Below are 17,036 nucleotides of genomic sequence, written 5' to 3'. Positions count from 1 at the left end.
CTTTATGGTTTCATCTATCAAGGAATCATATGATCTTAGCATACAAACTAGAGGCATCTTGCTGGAAGAAGGCCTACATTCTGCTCTAATAAATCAAAGCTTTGCTGGAATCAGCAAACAATAAGCCCGAGGGGCTCTTCTATTACCTATGCTTCTCCGTCAACTGTGTAACTATGAACATATAGTCTCCTTTCTTACCAGTGAAGAAACTGAGGTTCAGAGCGATTAACACAAGTAAATAACAGGGCTGGAGTTTAAACTCAAGGCTGACTCTCTTTTTATGATGCCAAGTTGTCTCTCATGCTATTGCATAAATACATACTTAGAATCAAACAAAAACTTCAGAAAGAACTCCTTAATCCTTTACAAACAGTCAATTTACAGGTCTGGAGGAGACAAGAGCCCTTCTTTTGTGAAGAGACCGATTGGACATACGTTTCACCCATTTCCACTCATGAAACATTAGGAATTCACAAGAATTTCCCAGCAATAAAATGCTGCCTAAATCTAACAACCATCCTATTCTTTATCCCATCTTGTAGATTTCAACCAGCTTACTTCTCTTCAAATAGGAGGTATTTAAATGTATGAAGATTGCCACCTAGTGGCAAGAATAAAATAAGGCATCACTGAACCTTTCAGAAGTCATTACTTCTAAATCAAGAAAATATTTGTTGAACTTGGCAAATCGATGCATTTTTGTTTCCTTATCATCCCCACGTTTAAATGCTGGGGTTTTGTGTCTTTAACACATATATGTTGAGGATAACGAAATAAGCTATTCTGTTGAAAACACAGTTCTCAACAGTCACAAGATGGTACAGGTCGGAGAACCTGGGTTTGAATTTCAGCTCTTCTACTTTCTGCCTGTGTGGCTTTGGACGAACCACTTAGTCTCTTTGGGTCTCAGATTCCTCATTTGCAAAATTAAGTAATTGGACTAGATGACCTCCAAGGTTCCTTCCAACTCTAAATCAATGAAGCTAAAAAATGTTCTGAATTTATTGTTCAGCAGTAAATGAAATGTGTGTTAGTCAAAGACCAGCCCAGCTAAATATAGAGAAGCTCATCACCAGATGATGAATTCTTTTGACCATCACCTCCTATGAAATAGACTTCAGGACATCTATAAGTCTGTAGCTTCACCAATGAGAATACTATCTCCTCCAGTAGGACAGATTGCAAGCCATCCATGCCCTCTTATCCTGTACAATTTTTGTCTATGACCACACCCCCCATAAGTCCTCCCCAGAGATTCTACTTGAAATATTCTTGGGGACTTCCTTTAGATCTAGAGTCGGTTAGGTAACACCATGGATAGAACACTGGAAGACTGGAGTTCAAACCCTGCTTCAGACAACCTAGTAGCTCTGTGACCCTGGACAAGTCAACTTCTATCTGCTTCAGTTTCCTCATCTGAAAAATGAAAATAACAGCACCTATTTCCCAGAGTTATGGTCAGGATCAAATGAGATAATGTTTGTAAAGGGCTTGGCAAATTTGAAGCATATATAAATGCTAATTTTTTTAGTTTTTTTTCTTTTTTTAAAGATCAGGGATTCTTAACTTTTTTGTGTCTTAGATCCATTTGGCAGTCTGATGAAGCCTATGGATCCCTTCTTTGTTTTTAATGCATAAAAAAAATGCATAGAATTAGAAAGGAAACCAATCATATTAAAAGACAATTTTATCCCATTCAAGTTCATGAAGCCCCCTGAAGTCTATCCACAGACCCCTTAGATCCACAGACCCCCTAGTTAAGAACTCCTGTTATAGATCTTTTGATACTGCTTGGGTAGCAATGGAGCATAGGGGATTTCCCTCACTGATTCCTTGCTCTCACTATAAGACCAGTCCTCATCCTTTTAACTCACACATTTCTCTGACATCCTCTTTCTCATCATGCAGTAGCTCCTGCATAATTCTGCACTGGTAACATGGTGCAGTGTTCTCACGCCCATAACGCATTTCTTACTTTGTCTTTGGGTGCTATGCAGCTTTAACACTTCAGAGACTGAAGAATTCATACTTTGCTTCCCTATGCCATCAGAAGAATAGACAGCTATCATGAGAATCCGGTGAGAGAATGAATATAAAAGCATTTGAAAAATATAAATGTTGGTAACATCTGAGCATAATGATAATACATGTACCATGTGACCCTGGGGACATGATTTAACCTCTCTAAACTTATTTTGTCATCTGTAAAATAGGGATAATACATATTTTTCCTTATTATAAAGTGCAATATTAATGTGAGCTATTATTATTGTACTGGTTACTTCATAGGACTGTCTCAAGGATAAAATTATATAATAATTGCAAAGTAGTTTATTAAAGTGTTCATAAATGTAGGATTATCATTAACATTACTGTTACTAAGGGAATCAGTGTGGTATAGTAGATAAAATGCTAGGCTTGAAGTCAACAAGACCTGAGTTCGAATCCTGCCTCAGATACTTACTCATTCTGTGACCCTGGGCTAGTCATTTAACCTCTCTCAATCTCAGTTTCCTCATTTGCAAAATTAGGATAATAATAGCAACTACTTCACAGGATTATTGTAAGACTCAGATGAAATAATATGTGAAAAATACTTTATTTCACTTGTGAAAAGCACTTCAATATGCATTTTATAATATGCATAAAACACTATATTCTTAAAAATTATTTAATATTAGCTATTATTATTAACTTTGAAGTACTATATAAACGTTAGCTATTGTTATCATTTCAGATGTTCTAACGATCAAGTGACAAATGCATTCACATGTCCTATTCATCTTCTGACTCTACATTGACATTAATTAAGTTCTTAATTACGGATGATCAATTTGTAAATTTACTTTTTAACATGAAGTTGATCTCCTTTACCAAGTAAAATCTACCTCCTAATCATCAGAGCCAGAGGCACTACAGGGATTCACCCCTGGGCTCCCCAGAACCATCAAAGAATAGGAGTCAAGTGCAAACTCCTTCAAACTGCTGGGTGTGTCTCATCCCCTAACATCCTGGGATGACACTATGGAGCTGTTGTAAAAGGAGTGCAGTCTGACCCTAGGAACCAAATCACCGTATAGTTACTGACCCTGGATCCAGGGCTCACCTGGGCCTCCACCTACAGATACTCTGTATTTGGAACAGCAAACCATGAAAGCTGCTGCTGCTGTCTTTGTACCAACTCAATCATCATAGGACCATGGAAGGGACTCCTAATAGAGGCCCTGGTCAACTGGTTCTTACCCCAATGCCTCCTTTTCCCCTTTCTCTGTAAACCAGAATTGTAATGTACTCAGGTAACCTCAGCCCGGCCCCACCCCACCACTGGCCTTTTCTTACCACACCCTCAACCCTCTCCAGTAAGCCCTATTTGTTGGTCATCTCCAATTCTCCGGTGTCCTCTTCTATTATAAGCAATCTCCTCCCCATCCTACTATAGATATTATCAACCCTCTCAGCCTCAGTTTCCTTATCTATAAAATGTACTAAATGGCTAGACTAGATTATCTCTAAAGTCTTCTCCAACCTTCTATCCTATGATTTTATGATCTCATACTCTAAATGCTGTGCATAAAACCCTGGTGCTTTCTCTCTCTCTGAAAAATACCACATCCCTGGCTATCCTCTTCAATGCAGCTTGCTCATTGTCTCATGCCTTCTCTCTCATGGATCAGGAGACAGATACATCTTTGCTCCTCACAGCCAATTCCAGGCCATCCTAAGCCACCATTACTCTGCAACATCTGCTCAAAGTTCATTCCTATCTATTTATATTATCTCATTTAGATTTTTATAACTATACAGGCATACCTCATTTTATTGCATTTCACTTTATTGCATTTTGCAGTTACGGTGTTTTTTTTACAGATTGAAAGTTTGTGGCAAACCTGCACTGAGTAAGCCTATTAGCACCATTTTTCATATAGCATGTGCTCACATCATGTCTCTGTGTCACATTTTGGTAATTTTCACAACATTTCAAACTTTTTCATTATTATTACATCTGTTACAGCGATCTGTGATCACTCAATGTTCTTTGATGTTCTATTGTTAATTGTTTTGGGACAACACAAACCACACCCATGTAAGACAGTGAATTTAACTGATAAATGTTGCATGTGTTCTAACTGCTCCACTGACCAGCTGTTCTGTCTTTCTCTCTCTCCTTGGGCCTCCTTATTCCCTGAGACAAATGCTATTGAAATTAGGCCAATTAATAACCCCACAATGGCTTCTAAGTGTTCAAATGAAAAGAGTCCATGGATGTGGCAAAATTCATTGCTGTCTTATTTTAAGACTAGGTGGTGCAGTGAATAGAGCGCCGGCCTTGGATTCAAGAGGACCTGAGTTCAAATCCGGCCTCAGACACATAACACTTACTAGCTGTGTGACCCTGGGCAAGTCACTTAACCCCATTTGCCTAACCAAAAAAAAAAAAAGAAAGAAAGAAAAAAGAAATCGCCACATTCATTCCAACCTTCAGCAACCACCACCCTGACCAGTCAGCAGCCATCAACACCCTCTACTAGCAAAAAGGTTACATATGACTCATTGAAGTCTCAGATGATGGCTAACATTTTTTCAGCAATAAAGTATTTTTAATTGAGGTATATGCATAGACATAATATTATTGCACACTTAATAGAGCACAGTATAATAGAAACTTAACTTTTTTATGCACTAGGAAACCAAAAAAATTTGCCTGACTTATTCTATTGTAATATCCACTTTATTGCAGTGGTCTAGAACTGAACCCACAATATCTCCAAGGTATGCCTGCAATCTAGCAGCCTTAAACCCAGTCTTTACTCCCTAAAGGAGTTTCATATACCTGACTTCTTCTCCACCACTATCTCCTCTTCCTATACTTGTAGACTTAAACATGCACATTCATGTCCCTTCAAATACTTTGATTTAACAGTTCATCCGCTTCTTCAATTCCCATAACCTATGCCTTCACTTTACCACTGCCACCCACATACAGTAGTTCTCACAGTGAACCATCACTGTTCTGTTATCCTGTACTCAAACTCTGAGATTCCCCTCTTTGATCATAATCTCCTAACCCACCATCTTTCTCTCTACTTCACTATTAAACTTATCCTTCTTCTTAACATAAACCTCCAGTCACTCTTTAAGGTCTGAAGAATGTTTTTTACATGTTATTTCATTGAATCTTCACAACAGCCCTGTGAGGTAGCTGCTATTGATATATTTTATAAATGAGGAAACTGAGTCTGAGAGGTTAAGTGACTTGGTCAGGGTCACACAGCTAGTGACTATCTGAGGATTTGTATTCAGATCTTGATGATTCCAAGTCCAGTCCTCTATCACCTAACACTCTAGCAACTCCAATAATAGCGATTATGGGCCAGGCAAAAAGGAAGGGCAGTGCTTTGGCAGGACAATAGAGATGACCTTTTTATAGAAGTAGGATCCTATGTCATAGGCAAGCTACCTACAGTGACTAAGGATAAAGGTAGCCCTAACTAAGAACCAGTGATACCCTTGTTCTGGTATCTAGGATTAATATTTAATGACCCTGTGGGAGAAAGAAACATTTTTGTTTGTTCTGAACTGATGATTTCATCAATTCAGGGGATTCCTGGTATGGTAACAACCTCCACTAACACATATCAGTGATTCACTTGTAACTCATGGTTTAGAAAGTTACATGGGGCACTGAGAGGTGAAGGGACTGCTAATGGCCATTCAGGGGAAGAGTGTCCAAAAGGGGAGGAAGCAGTCAAAGAAAATCATTTATTTAGTAACCAACTTTGTAGTACTTCAAAAGTCAATAATTATGTGTCAAAAGCAAGGCACATGATAAAGAATGAAAAACTGTATCTACTAGAATATCTGAAACAAGGATGTACGCCATATAGTCTTAAAAACAGAAGAGTGTCAGCACAGAAATTCCTATCCAGGTTGAAGGCAGGCAACTTAAGAAGTGTATTAAATAAAGTGGCCCAGTCAACACTGCAGGAAAATGAGAGCAGCTCAACACTATCTTCAACATTCCTTTCAGTTGGCTAGTTGACACGGCCCTGAAGTATCCTCTCCTGGGTTTTCCAAAAATAAAGACGGAAAACAAAGCTTTTGTGTAACAGAGATTTCATCAGTTTCATTTCCGCAAGTTTTATTTCTCACTGCCACTTTGTTTCACGTGGCACTACAGATCTTTATGTGGGGGCCTTTCAAGGCCTCCCACCTGGGAATTCTTGAAGAGGAGAAAAAGCCATTTACTACAACAGTGAAGCCTACAATCTTTGATTTCTTCCCAAACATTTAGTCAACCATTTTAATGTACTTACCACCATGACTGCCTGCTATCCTGCCTCCCTACATGATGATAAATATCTAAAGCAAAGGCTGATGAAAAGACCAACAAATTGTGTTTTCAGTTGCAATGGTTGAATGAGAAATATGGCAGGAGAAAAATGAAACGATGGCATTGGGCTCCATCCATATACCAGCCTAAAAAGTTTCTGAAGTGAAGAATAATAAAGAACCATTTTCTAGAAATTCAGTAGCTACAGAATGTCAAAGGACATAATTCTGAAGTCAAACCATTAAAGATGGCCAGTTGACTGACTGAAGAAGTGGAGCATAATTTTCCTAGGTATGTCTCTAACCATTGAGCAGCCTTCAAGTGAGGGACCAATAAGAGGTCAGTAAAAGTGACTGAACATGCCAATAGGGTCCATTTGAGACTATAGGTATAGAAATTATACATGTAGTAAAGCTGAAAATTGAAAGGCAATATGGTATAGTGGAAAGAGTATTGTATTTGGAATCAAAGGACCTAGGTTTGAATTCTTACTTTGCCACTTACTAATTGTGTGGTCTTGGAGAATTTGCTTAAAACATTCCTGGCCTTAGTCTTCTCATCTGTAAAAAGGGAAGAGTGAGCTAGATAACCTCAAAGATCTCTTCCAGTTCTATACCGATAATCTTGCTAAACAGGAGGGGTTTTACTATATACATATAAGGGAGTATTTGTATTAATCTTCTAGATAAAGACATCTGGTTGAAACAAAGGAAAAAAACAACATATGAAAACATGGAAGGATACCACAGCTATAGAATATCCCCCATGAAAGTCTTTTCCAGAGGTTAATGGTGACGATAGTAGTGATGATGACAATGATACAAAGATGATGACTACAATAAACTGCAATAATGATGATGATGATGATGATGATGATGATGATGAAAAACACCTAGATATCACTTTAAAGTTTTCAGAACATTAAATCTGGAATCAGGGCAACTGAGTTCAAATCCTAGCTATCTCACTAACATCCCGTGTTACCTTACACAAGTGACCATCTTTCTGGGCCTCAGGTTTCTCATCCTAATAACAAGGTTGAACTAGATGTCCTGTAAGGTCCCTTCTACCTCTCAATCTATGATGCTATGAAGTCTGTGAGGTAGATATGACAAGTATGACCATCCCTTTTGCAGATGAGGAATTTGAGGCTCAGAGTGAGAAAGGCAGTAGGCCATCCATGAATACATAGCTAATAAGTGCCAGAGGCAGAATGTGAGGCCAGATCTTCCTGAGGACAAATTCTATCCTCTATCTCCTGCATCACACTATAGCCAACGTATCCTCAAAATGTTCAGCAGTACTGATTACTTGACATGAGCCCAAAGAGACCATCTAATTGTCATTGAAATGTTGAGTTTGGAAGTATAAATACCAATGGAATACTAGACTGCAATACTTGAAGACAAGAAAAACAAGAATTGCTCAAAAGCCAGTATTGTCCAGATCAACTGGTTCAAGAACCTCTGGGGGGTTCACAACAATAATCTAAGGGTTTTGCGCTAAAAATTCCTTAATGGAGCCATAAGCAGTAAATAATTGCAGAAAATTATGAGTAGTTACCTTGAGGTTCACAGTGCATTTTTTTGTTATTGAAAGGGATTCATAGGGAAAAAACCATTGGGAACCACTGGTCTGCATACATCAGGCACAGATTCTCATAAGATCAAGGCTTTAGATCTGGAAGGGATATTAAAAGTCATCTATTCTAACTCTCTCATTTTATACATGAGGAAACTGAGGCCCAGAAATATTAAGTGACTTGCCTGAGTTCACAGAGGTTGTAAGTATCAAAGCCAGGATTGGAAATCAGCTCCTCTGACCACAAATGTAGGACTCCTTCCAGTTGAACAAAATGTGGTTATGTTATAGATATCCTGAGCCCCATTTTCTAGAGAATACATAGAAAAAAAGATAAGCAATCAATATGCAAGAAATGAGCACAATCCTGTCTTCCGGGTCCTGACTGCATTTTCTGAAGGGAACAAATTTAGGCAATGATTGCATTATAAAATAATTAAGGAAAGCTTACATCAAGCATAGCTGATTGAGCTTTTTTTGATTAAATGAAACAAAGATGAGAAATTCAAATCAATTATCTAACTAAAACAACCTGAAAAGCAAAAGTGGCAGCATATAATGGATAGTTATGGGGATACTGGCAAATTGACAATAAGAAAGATATATAATTGTCAAGTCTTTGGCCTAACACTTCTGATGCCTAGATACACATATGCTCACCCTCTTTTTCCTCCCCTTCCTTCCCTTCCCCTCCCCTCATCTTCCTTCCTCTCTCCTCTCCTTGCTTCTCCTCTCCTCTTTTCTATTCTCCTTTCCTCTCCCTCATTCTGCCACCTCTTATATTTACCCTGAGGCCCAAAGAGAGGAAATTACTAAGCCAAGTTTGCACAGATAGTAAGTGGCAGAGCTGGGATCCGACCCAGGTTCTCTGACTTCAAATACAATGCTCCTTCCATTATATCATCCTGACCCTCAGGCCCAGAAATTCTTCAGACCACTACAAAATATTCAATGTACCTGGCCTAAAGAAATCACCTTTGATTTTCAAGAATGCATTTCCAAGGTCATATCATGACATAGTTGATAGATGGTTGGCCTTAAAATCAGGAAGGCATGGGTTTACTTTCTGATTCTAATACATACTGCCTATATGAATCCTGGTCAGTCACAACTCTTCAATGTCTGTATTGGTAATAATAACAACAGCTAACATTCATATAGCACTTTAAGGTTGGTAAAGCATTGTATAGATATTATGTCATTTGAGAGTATTTCCTCACCAAGATTTCCAAACATCAATGAAACTACAGGTCCAGATAGACAGACAGACAGACAGACAGATAGATAGATAGACAGATAGATAGATAGATAAACAGATAGATGGATGGATAATTAGATAGATAGCTATACAAAAAATCCCAAAGCAGAGGAACTTAATTTGACAATATTCATAACAACATCTTTGTTATAGCATATTAATGTGCGGAGAGACACTATGATATGTAGGATAAGGAACACAAGACCCAAGTTTAAGTCTTGACTCTGACCTCTCTGAGCTTCAGATTTCTTATTCATAAAGTGGGACTGATGATGTGATGATATGTACTATGTATAATCCAGGATTGTGAAGAAAGTGCTTTGTAACCATGGAAAAGTGAAGAGCTACACTCACCCAGATATTAACATGCTTAGGTCATAGACTTATAGCTTGGAGACAAACTAATTCAATGCCTTCATTTTACATATGGGAAAACTGAGGCATTCATTAACTAGCCCAAGGTTACATAGGCAGTGAGAAAATTAAGGTTTGAATCTGAGTCCCCCAATGCCAAAATCCAGTAATTTTTCCACTACACCACACTAACTTTCTTAACTCACTTGAGAGCGACAAGAAATTGGAATTTCCTTCCCTTAACTTCATTGTACCAATAGCATTGATCACCATATCAAATAGCACATCCTCAAGTGAAAACAGCCTCATTCTCAGAGACCTTCTTAGCTGATACTTCAAGGAAACATTATCATAACAATCTCACGGACCTGATTTGGCCCCTAAGCCATGTATTGAACTTGCTTAGTTTTCAACATCACCTGCCCTGAACACTGATTGAACATGTGTGCTAGTTCCATAGCAGATGAAAGGTCATCTTAACTCCATTAAATCTCTAGAGTAGGAAATAGACTTCTTTGCTCTAGGATGAGGAGAATTGAAAAGAAGAGAATTAAAGCCATCATTTCTCCTCTCCTACTCACTGCCAAATTGGATTCCCTGGAAGAAATTTTATCACACTGCAAAGAAAAAATGGACATGGCTGTCACTATCCTGCAAGACTTCTTGAAGGAAAATATTAATAGAGCATTTAAAATAGCAGCAATATATGGTAGTACAGAAAAAAATGGAAAATTGAAAAAGTTATGACAATGTTTTAACCTAGCTTTGGAATTATATGCTCAAATGGCAATGTGTATATGTGTGTGTGTGTGTGTGTGTGTGTGTGTACATATGTATCTATATTTCACATTCCTAATAACGTAGAATTGACCAGCTAATTGCTTAATCAGAATTAGTCTAATATAGCTTCTAATAATTCTGGAAATGACTTTCAAGTCAATTCCCATTTCTGACTTTGACACTGAAGAGGTTCTAATGATATGGACAACTGGTAAGAAGAATAGCAATTAATATGACAAAAAAGGAAAATGTTAGAATGTTGGAGGGGATGTGGGAAAACTGGGACACTAATGTGCTATTGGTGGAGCTGTGAACTGATCTAATCATTCTGGAGAGCAATGTGGAATTATGCCCAAAGAGCTCTAAAACTATTCATATCCTTTGATCCAGCAATACCACGCTATGTCTATATCCCAAAGACATCCAAAAAAGGGGGGGGGGAACCTATTTGAACAAAAATATTTATAGCAGTTCTTTCTATGGTGGCTAAGAATTGGAAACCCAAGGGATGCCCATTAATTGGGGAATGGCTAAACAAGCTGTGGTATGTGATTGTAATGGAAAATTATTGTGCTATAAGAAATGACAAGAAAGATGATTTCAGAAAAACCCAGAAAGACTTACATGAAGTGAACAGAACCAACAGAACATTGTACAAAGTAACAGCAATATTGTTTGATGAAGAACTGTGAATGACTTAGCTATACTCAGCAATACAGTGATCCAAGACAATCCCAAATGACTAACGATGAAGCAAACTATCTGCCTCCAGAGAAAGAACTGATATCGTCTGAATGTAGACTGAAGCATGCCATTTTTCACTTTCTTTCTTTTTTTTATTTTATTCAAGTCTTCTTGTACAAAAATGACTAATATGGGGGGCAGAGCCAAGATGGCAGAGTAAAAGCAGTGACTTGCTTGAGCTCTCCCCTAAACCCCCTCCAAATACCTGTAAAAATGGCTCTAAACAAATTCTAGAGCAACAGAACCTACAAAAAGACAGAGTGAAACAAATTTCCAGCCCAAGACAACCTGGAAGGTCTGCAGGAAAGGTCTGTTGCACCTGGGAAATAAGATGTATAGGCAAAGGGGTATAAAAACCTATCCTGCCCTACAGGAAAATAGCAGGGGAAGTGATAAGAGAAGTGGGGGGGGGGATGACAGAAGGGAGGGCAGATCAGGGGAAGGGGTATTCAGAATGCATGCCATCTTGGGGTAGATGGAGGGGAGAGATGGGGAGAAAATTTGGAACTCAAAATATTATGGAAGTGAATGTTAAAAATTAAAGATAAACTAATTAAAAATAACTAATATGGAAATGTTTTACATAATTGTACACATATAACCTATATCTGATTGTTTACCACTTCAGGGAGGGGGAAGGGCAAAAAAGGAGGGAGGGATAGAATTTGGAATTCAAAACTTTAAATAAAAATGTTAAAGAATTGAAAAAAAGAAGACAAAGAATAGCAGTTATGTCTAAATCAGAGTAAGCCATTTTTTTTTCCTGTCTGATCACGGTATTGTTTTCCCAAATGGCAATGTATGTTCTTTACTACAGTTTCTTGGAATGAGTAACTCATATTTACTAACTACTGAATGGGTAAATAAATGATTTATTTTTCCTGCCCAAAAGCTAACTACCTCCTTTAAGCTTTGAAGGAGGTTAGAAAAATTCTAAGATTTAGCAAACAAAATTCATGGAGACATTCCCAAAACTTTTAATCATGTCATAGAGTTCAATCAGACTCACTCTGAGCATTCAAGGTCTTTTCTCGCTAAAGAATCCTAAACTTCTTGACCTGTGCTCATGTGGATGCCACTCCAGCTCCTAGGATTATTTGAACTACCCTGCTCTGAAACTCTGCTAGGTCTTTTGGAAAACAGATTGATCATAAGTGTATGAATCATAAAAAATATAGATGAAATGCAGCTTTGTAAAAACAGTTTTTGTCCTATTTTCAGTTACTTTCTTTGGAGTAGCCACATTAACTTCCAGATCAATCTTCCCTCCTCCCTAACACCTTTAAAATTGGAGAAGGGACAATTAGAAACCCAGGGAAGAACTCACTCAATGTCAGAGCTTTAACTAGAAATTTTTTAATGTGGCGTAGCACAAACTGGACTCAGGGAAGGAGGCAGGTGGGAGGAAACACATCCTCAAGTCAATTTCTTAAGCTATGCTATGGCTAACTATTAGTTGGTATGTAAAATCTCATTTCATTCTAATGCCAAACCCTGAATTACCAAACAGGCTGGAATCGGACTTGACCTAAAACAGATAGGCTACAATATGGTACAGCTTGTATTATATTACTGCAGTTCTATCACAAATCATAATATAATGAGCTCTCAGTAGGCTATGATTATTGTTATTGCGCATGATGTATTAGAAAGAATACTGGACTTAGAACTCTATACACTAACCTATACACATAAATAACCACTTAGTTGAATTACCTCTCGCAATGAATTATTTACAAAATCTTCCAGTATTGTATAGAGAACATTATTAAATGGCACAACTCTAATCTTGCTTGTCTACTCACTTTTCTGTTCTTAATTGTATCTCATTTTTATTACTACTTTTGTTTTTTTTTATATCACACTCATTTCCTGATATATTGCATCTCATTCCCTTATGCAATAAACCATCCCTGGTAACAAAGATTTTAAGAAAAAGAGCAGGGGGTGGTGAGAAAGTAGTTCAGGAAAACTACCCAACATCAACCATATCTGACAAAATTCCACATTCACATTCCACACCCTCTACAATGAAGAGAAACAGGTACATTTTCTCAAGTCTTCTCCAGAACCAAGCTTGGTCATTATTCCATTTGAATTTGTTGTTCTTTCTATTTACATTTACTGCAGCAGTATATTGTTTTCCTGGTCCTGCTTACTTTAGGCATCACTTCATATAAGTCTCCCCATGCTTCTCCGAATTCTTCACGTTCATTATTTCTTTCAGTGGAGGAACAGTCCTCATGTACCGTAATGTTTTAATCACTCCCCTATCAATAAACATCTACTTTGTTTCTGATTCTTTTTCACTACACCAGAAGCGCTGCATTGAGTGTATGAAATGGCAAGAACTAGTAAGCTTTGGTGAGTCCCTTAATTGCTAGGAAAGGAAGTTGAAGAGAATTTAAGAGTTTGAATATCATCTGCTTATTACTCCCACTGGGACCTTGAATCACATTAGCTCTCTGGGCATCACTTTCCTCCTTTGTAAAAGAAGGGGGCTATACCCATAATCATCCATGGATATAAGGCTGGCACACTATGTTGAGTGAGAATTACCAACCATTCTTTCCCTTGGCAGAGCAGTTAGGTGGCACAGTGGATAGAGTGCCAGGCCTAGAGTCAGGAAGACTTGAGTTCAAATATGGTTTTAGACACCTACTAGCTGTATGACTCTGGACAAGTCACTTAACCCTGTTTACCTCAGTTTCCTCATCTGCAAAATGAACTGGAGAAGGAAATGGCAAACCACTCTAGTACCTTTGCCAAAAAAAAAGCCCAAATGGGATCATAACGAGTAGGACACAACTGAAATGACTAAACAATAACTTATTGACTCTTGTCACAGTTCGCACTTTGTATTTTTCCCACCATTTAGATCCTCTGAAATCTTGATAATCACCCAGGATATTCCTGTATCCCTTACCTCCCAACCTGACACTCCCACAGACCAAGTGGGGACACAATATTTGCCTCTCAAAATTGATCCCCTTTGAGACAGGATCAAATCAGACCTAAAAATACTTCTAACCAGATTTTATACTCCAAGCTGAGAAAAGACAGAACTGATAGTTTCCAGGAGATAAAGGAAGGTGATGAGTCAAAAATGCATTCAGAGCCTTAAGCTTAGGTGACTAGCTCGGTGGTGAGGCCAATAACAGGAAGATGGAAATCAAAGGAACACCAGAAGCAGGAATATGAAGGTCAGGAGGATGAGGGAATGGGATGGGAATAGTAATATTTAGGATGTGGAATACAGGACAGGCAATGAAAGATGTGGACCGATGGAAGAACGAACTGAAAGGCATAGCATTTGTAATGAAAATCCTCTGAGCTTAGAGTCAGGAGCCCTGAGTTGGACTCCAAACCTCTGTTACTTGCTAGACATGTAACTTAGAGAAAGTCACTATATAGCCTCTCTAAACCCATTTCCTCATCTGTAAAATGGGTACAATAAACCCTACCTCAACTGGTACACAAATCAAATGAGACAATGCAGGCAGTAGCACTTTTGAATTGTAAAACTGCATATAAACCAAAGTATTGTTATCATTAATATCTTCATCATCATTCTCTTTCAATTACACTGCCACTGATTCCATCCCCAAGTTGAGGAATGGGGGTTGAGAGGGTGACATAGAAGGGATGGATGGAATTGATGTATCTACATGTCTGCTGTATGCCCAAAGGATGCATTTCCATACCTCTCCCAACCCTACAAGTTAGCCAAAAGACATCTGCAAATGGTCGATAGCTTTAGTGTTCTCCTGTCCAGCCAGTTGTAATCTTGGATGAAATAGAGACCATTAAAAATGGCATCTGAGGCTGTCTTCCTATGCACATACCTCTTCACCTCCTCTAAACAAAGAGAAAAGTCAAGCTCAGAAAATTTGAAATTCCTTTTGATTCTTCTGGCTAAAAGGTGGAACACAGAAGCAAAGGTCATCATCATTATCATTAAATGGTAAATTAATCAACGAGCATTTCTTAAGCACATACAAAGTGCCAAGCCCTGTGCTAGATGCTAGCATTTCAAAGACAAAAACGAAAAAGTCTCTTCCCTCGGGGTAACATTGCCTTTCATAGTAATACTGTACTATGATGACAGCTGAAGCCCCAAAAGTTTTAGAATCATATCTTAGACCTGATACCTGAAGGAATGGAGTGTACTCATCTTGCTATGGAAGAGGAACCTGGGGGAGAAAGACACTTTCCTAGATTTACACAGTGAAGGAACTTCTCTGAGGTTGGAGATATCTCAGAACCTAAGATTCTCAAAGGTGGAAAGGACCTCAGAGTTCCTATATTCCAATTCCTACTTAAAACATTAATCCTATCTACAACCTCCCTGAAAAGTGAGTAGTCAGCCTCAGATTAAATACTCACCACCCACCAAAGCAGCTCAGCACATTTGGCAATAGCTCAAATTGACCTCCGAGGCCATCCAGTCTGCTCCATACCTTAACAAAAATTCCTCTACAACATACTGATGAATGGTCATTCAAACTGGACTGAAAGGCCTTCAGGGAATGGGACTACAAGCTCAAGGAGCAACTAGAGAGCCAGGAAGTAGCTCAAAGAATCCCAAAACAGTGATTACTAACCTCTCTAGAGTCATGCTTCCCTTGACCATGTGTTCATTCTCTAAAACAAATGGAGAATTTCAAAAGACTCATAATAACAGAGCCCAGAGAGGTCCTTTAGACTCAGAAACTCAGAGAAGGGTTTTTCTTCTTAACATTTGTGACAACCATGAGTTAATGACAAAAACCTAACGTGAATCATTTCCTAATCTTAAGCCCAAACCAGAAGACTCCTTTTTACAATAGGCATAGTAGTGTTTTGGTACTGCTTGACAGATTGAATTTTATGTGGTCTAGATCATAAGCTCCTTGAAGGCAGGGGCCTTGTTTCATTTTCATTTGTATCCACACTACGTCTAGCTCTAGTACAATGTGTTGCATCTAGTAGTTACCTAACAAATGTTTAAAGAATGAATGAATTTATTATTTAATGACTACACAAGTATTAAACCTCTGACTTTTTTTTTTTAGAATAAAGGTCATGACTGTGTGTATACTACAATGGACTGTCGTTCTTAGCAAATGGCTTTCCCTTTTTCTTTTCTCTGCTCATTTAGACTTTACAAATGGGTATTAAGCACTTTTCCGGACTCTTCGTGATGTTGTGCATTGGCATTGGCTTATCTATCTTAACTACCATTGGAGAGCACATAGTATACAGGCTGATCCTACCACGAATCAAAAAGAAATCCAAGATGAAGTACTGGCTTCACACCAGTCAGGTGAGTGTCATGAGAGTTCCAGAGGACTGTGATCTCTATTCCAACCCTACCAGGGGATGCAGAACACAAATTCTTGTTGTCAGGCATACAGTAAGCAAGACCATGTCTGGAGAATTATGTTCTAATAAATACCACATCTGGGGAAGGAGTCCCTCCTGAGGGGGACAACTATGACATTAAAGGACCTTGAAACCAAGCTATATGGGGTTCAGCTAGAGAAAGTGGGGATAGTCAGCCTATTAACAAGAAAATTTGGAGTCTTGTGCTAACCATATAAGTATTTGAAGGTTGTCATGTGGGAGAAATTTATTCTGTTAGGCTTCAGAAGACATAACTAGGAAAAATAGGTGGAATTTACAGGGGCAATGATTTTAATTCAATATAAGAAATAAGTTCATAATAATTAAGAGATGTTAAAAAAATGGAATGCGCTAGCTTGGGAGATAGTGAAACTGGTGGGTTCCAAGCAGAGAAGAGACAACCACTTATCAGCCATCATAGAATTTTGTGCTCTCAGCAAACTTAGACATCTTTTAGTCCAACATTCTAGCTTTACAGCTGGGAAACAGGCCAGAGATGTGAAGTGTTTTGTCCAATGTCACTCAGGCAGTAAGTGTCAGGCTCACAACTCAAACCTAGCTTTAAAGTGAGCTTATTTTTTCAGATACAGGTTGAACTACATC

General features: G+C 38.3%; 1 protein-coding gene across 1 annotated transcript in view; it reads left to right on the top strand.

Annotated features, from left to right (window-relative positions):
* The window catches only part of GRIN3A (glutamate ionotropic receptor NMDA type subunit 3A), a 216,131-nt gene that overhangs the window by 181,862 nt on the left and 17,233 nt on the right, over positions 1–17,036 (top strand). Inside the window, exon 7 of the mRNA XM_021002197.2 lies at positions 16,189–16,353. Within this exon, the coding sequence (XP_020857856.1) occupies positions 16,189–16,353 (165 nt within the window). The remainder of the gene's footprint in view (positions 1–16,188; positions 16,354–17,036) is intronic.

Source organism: Phascolarctos cinereus, unplaced genomic scaffold, assembly GCF_003287225.1.
Source record: "Phascolarctos cinereus isolate Bilbo 61053 unplaced genomic scaffold, phaCin_HiC Scaffold_4;HRSCAF=312, whole genome shotgun sequence".
In the NCBI taxonomy this organism is placed as follows: Eukaryota; Metazoa; Chordata; class Mammalia; order Diprotodontia; family Phascolarctidae; genus Phascolarctos; species Phascolarctos cinereus.
The sequence above is the reverse complement of the archived record's forward strand: the minus strand, read 5'-3'. Positions and strand labels throughout refer to the sequence as shown.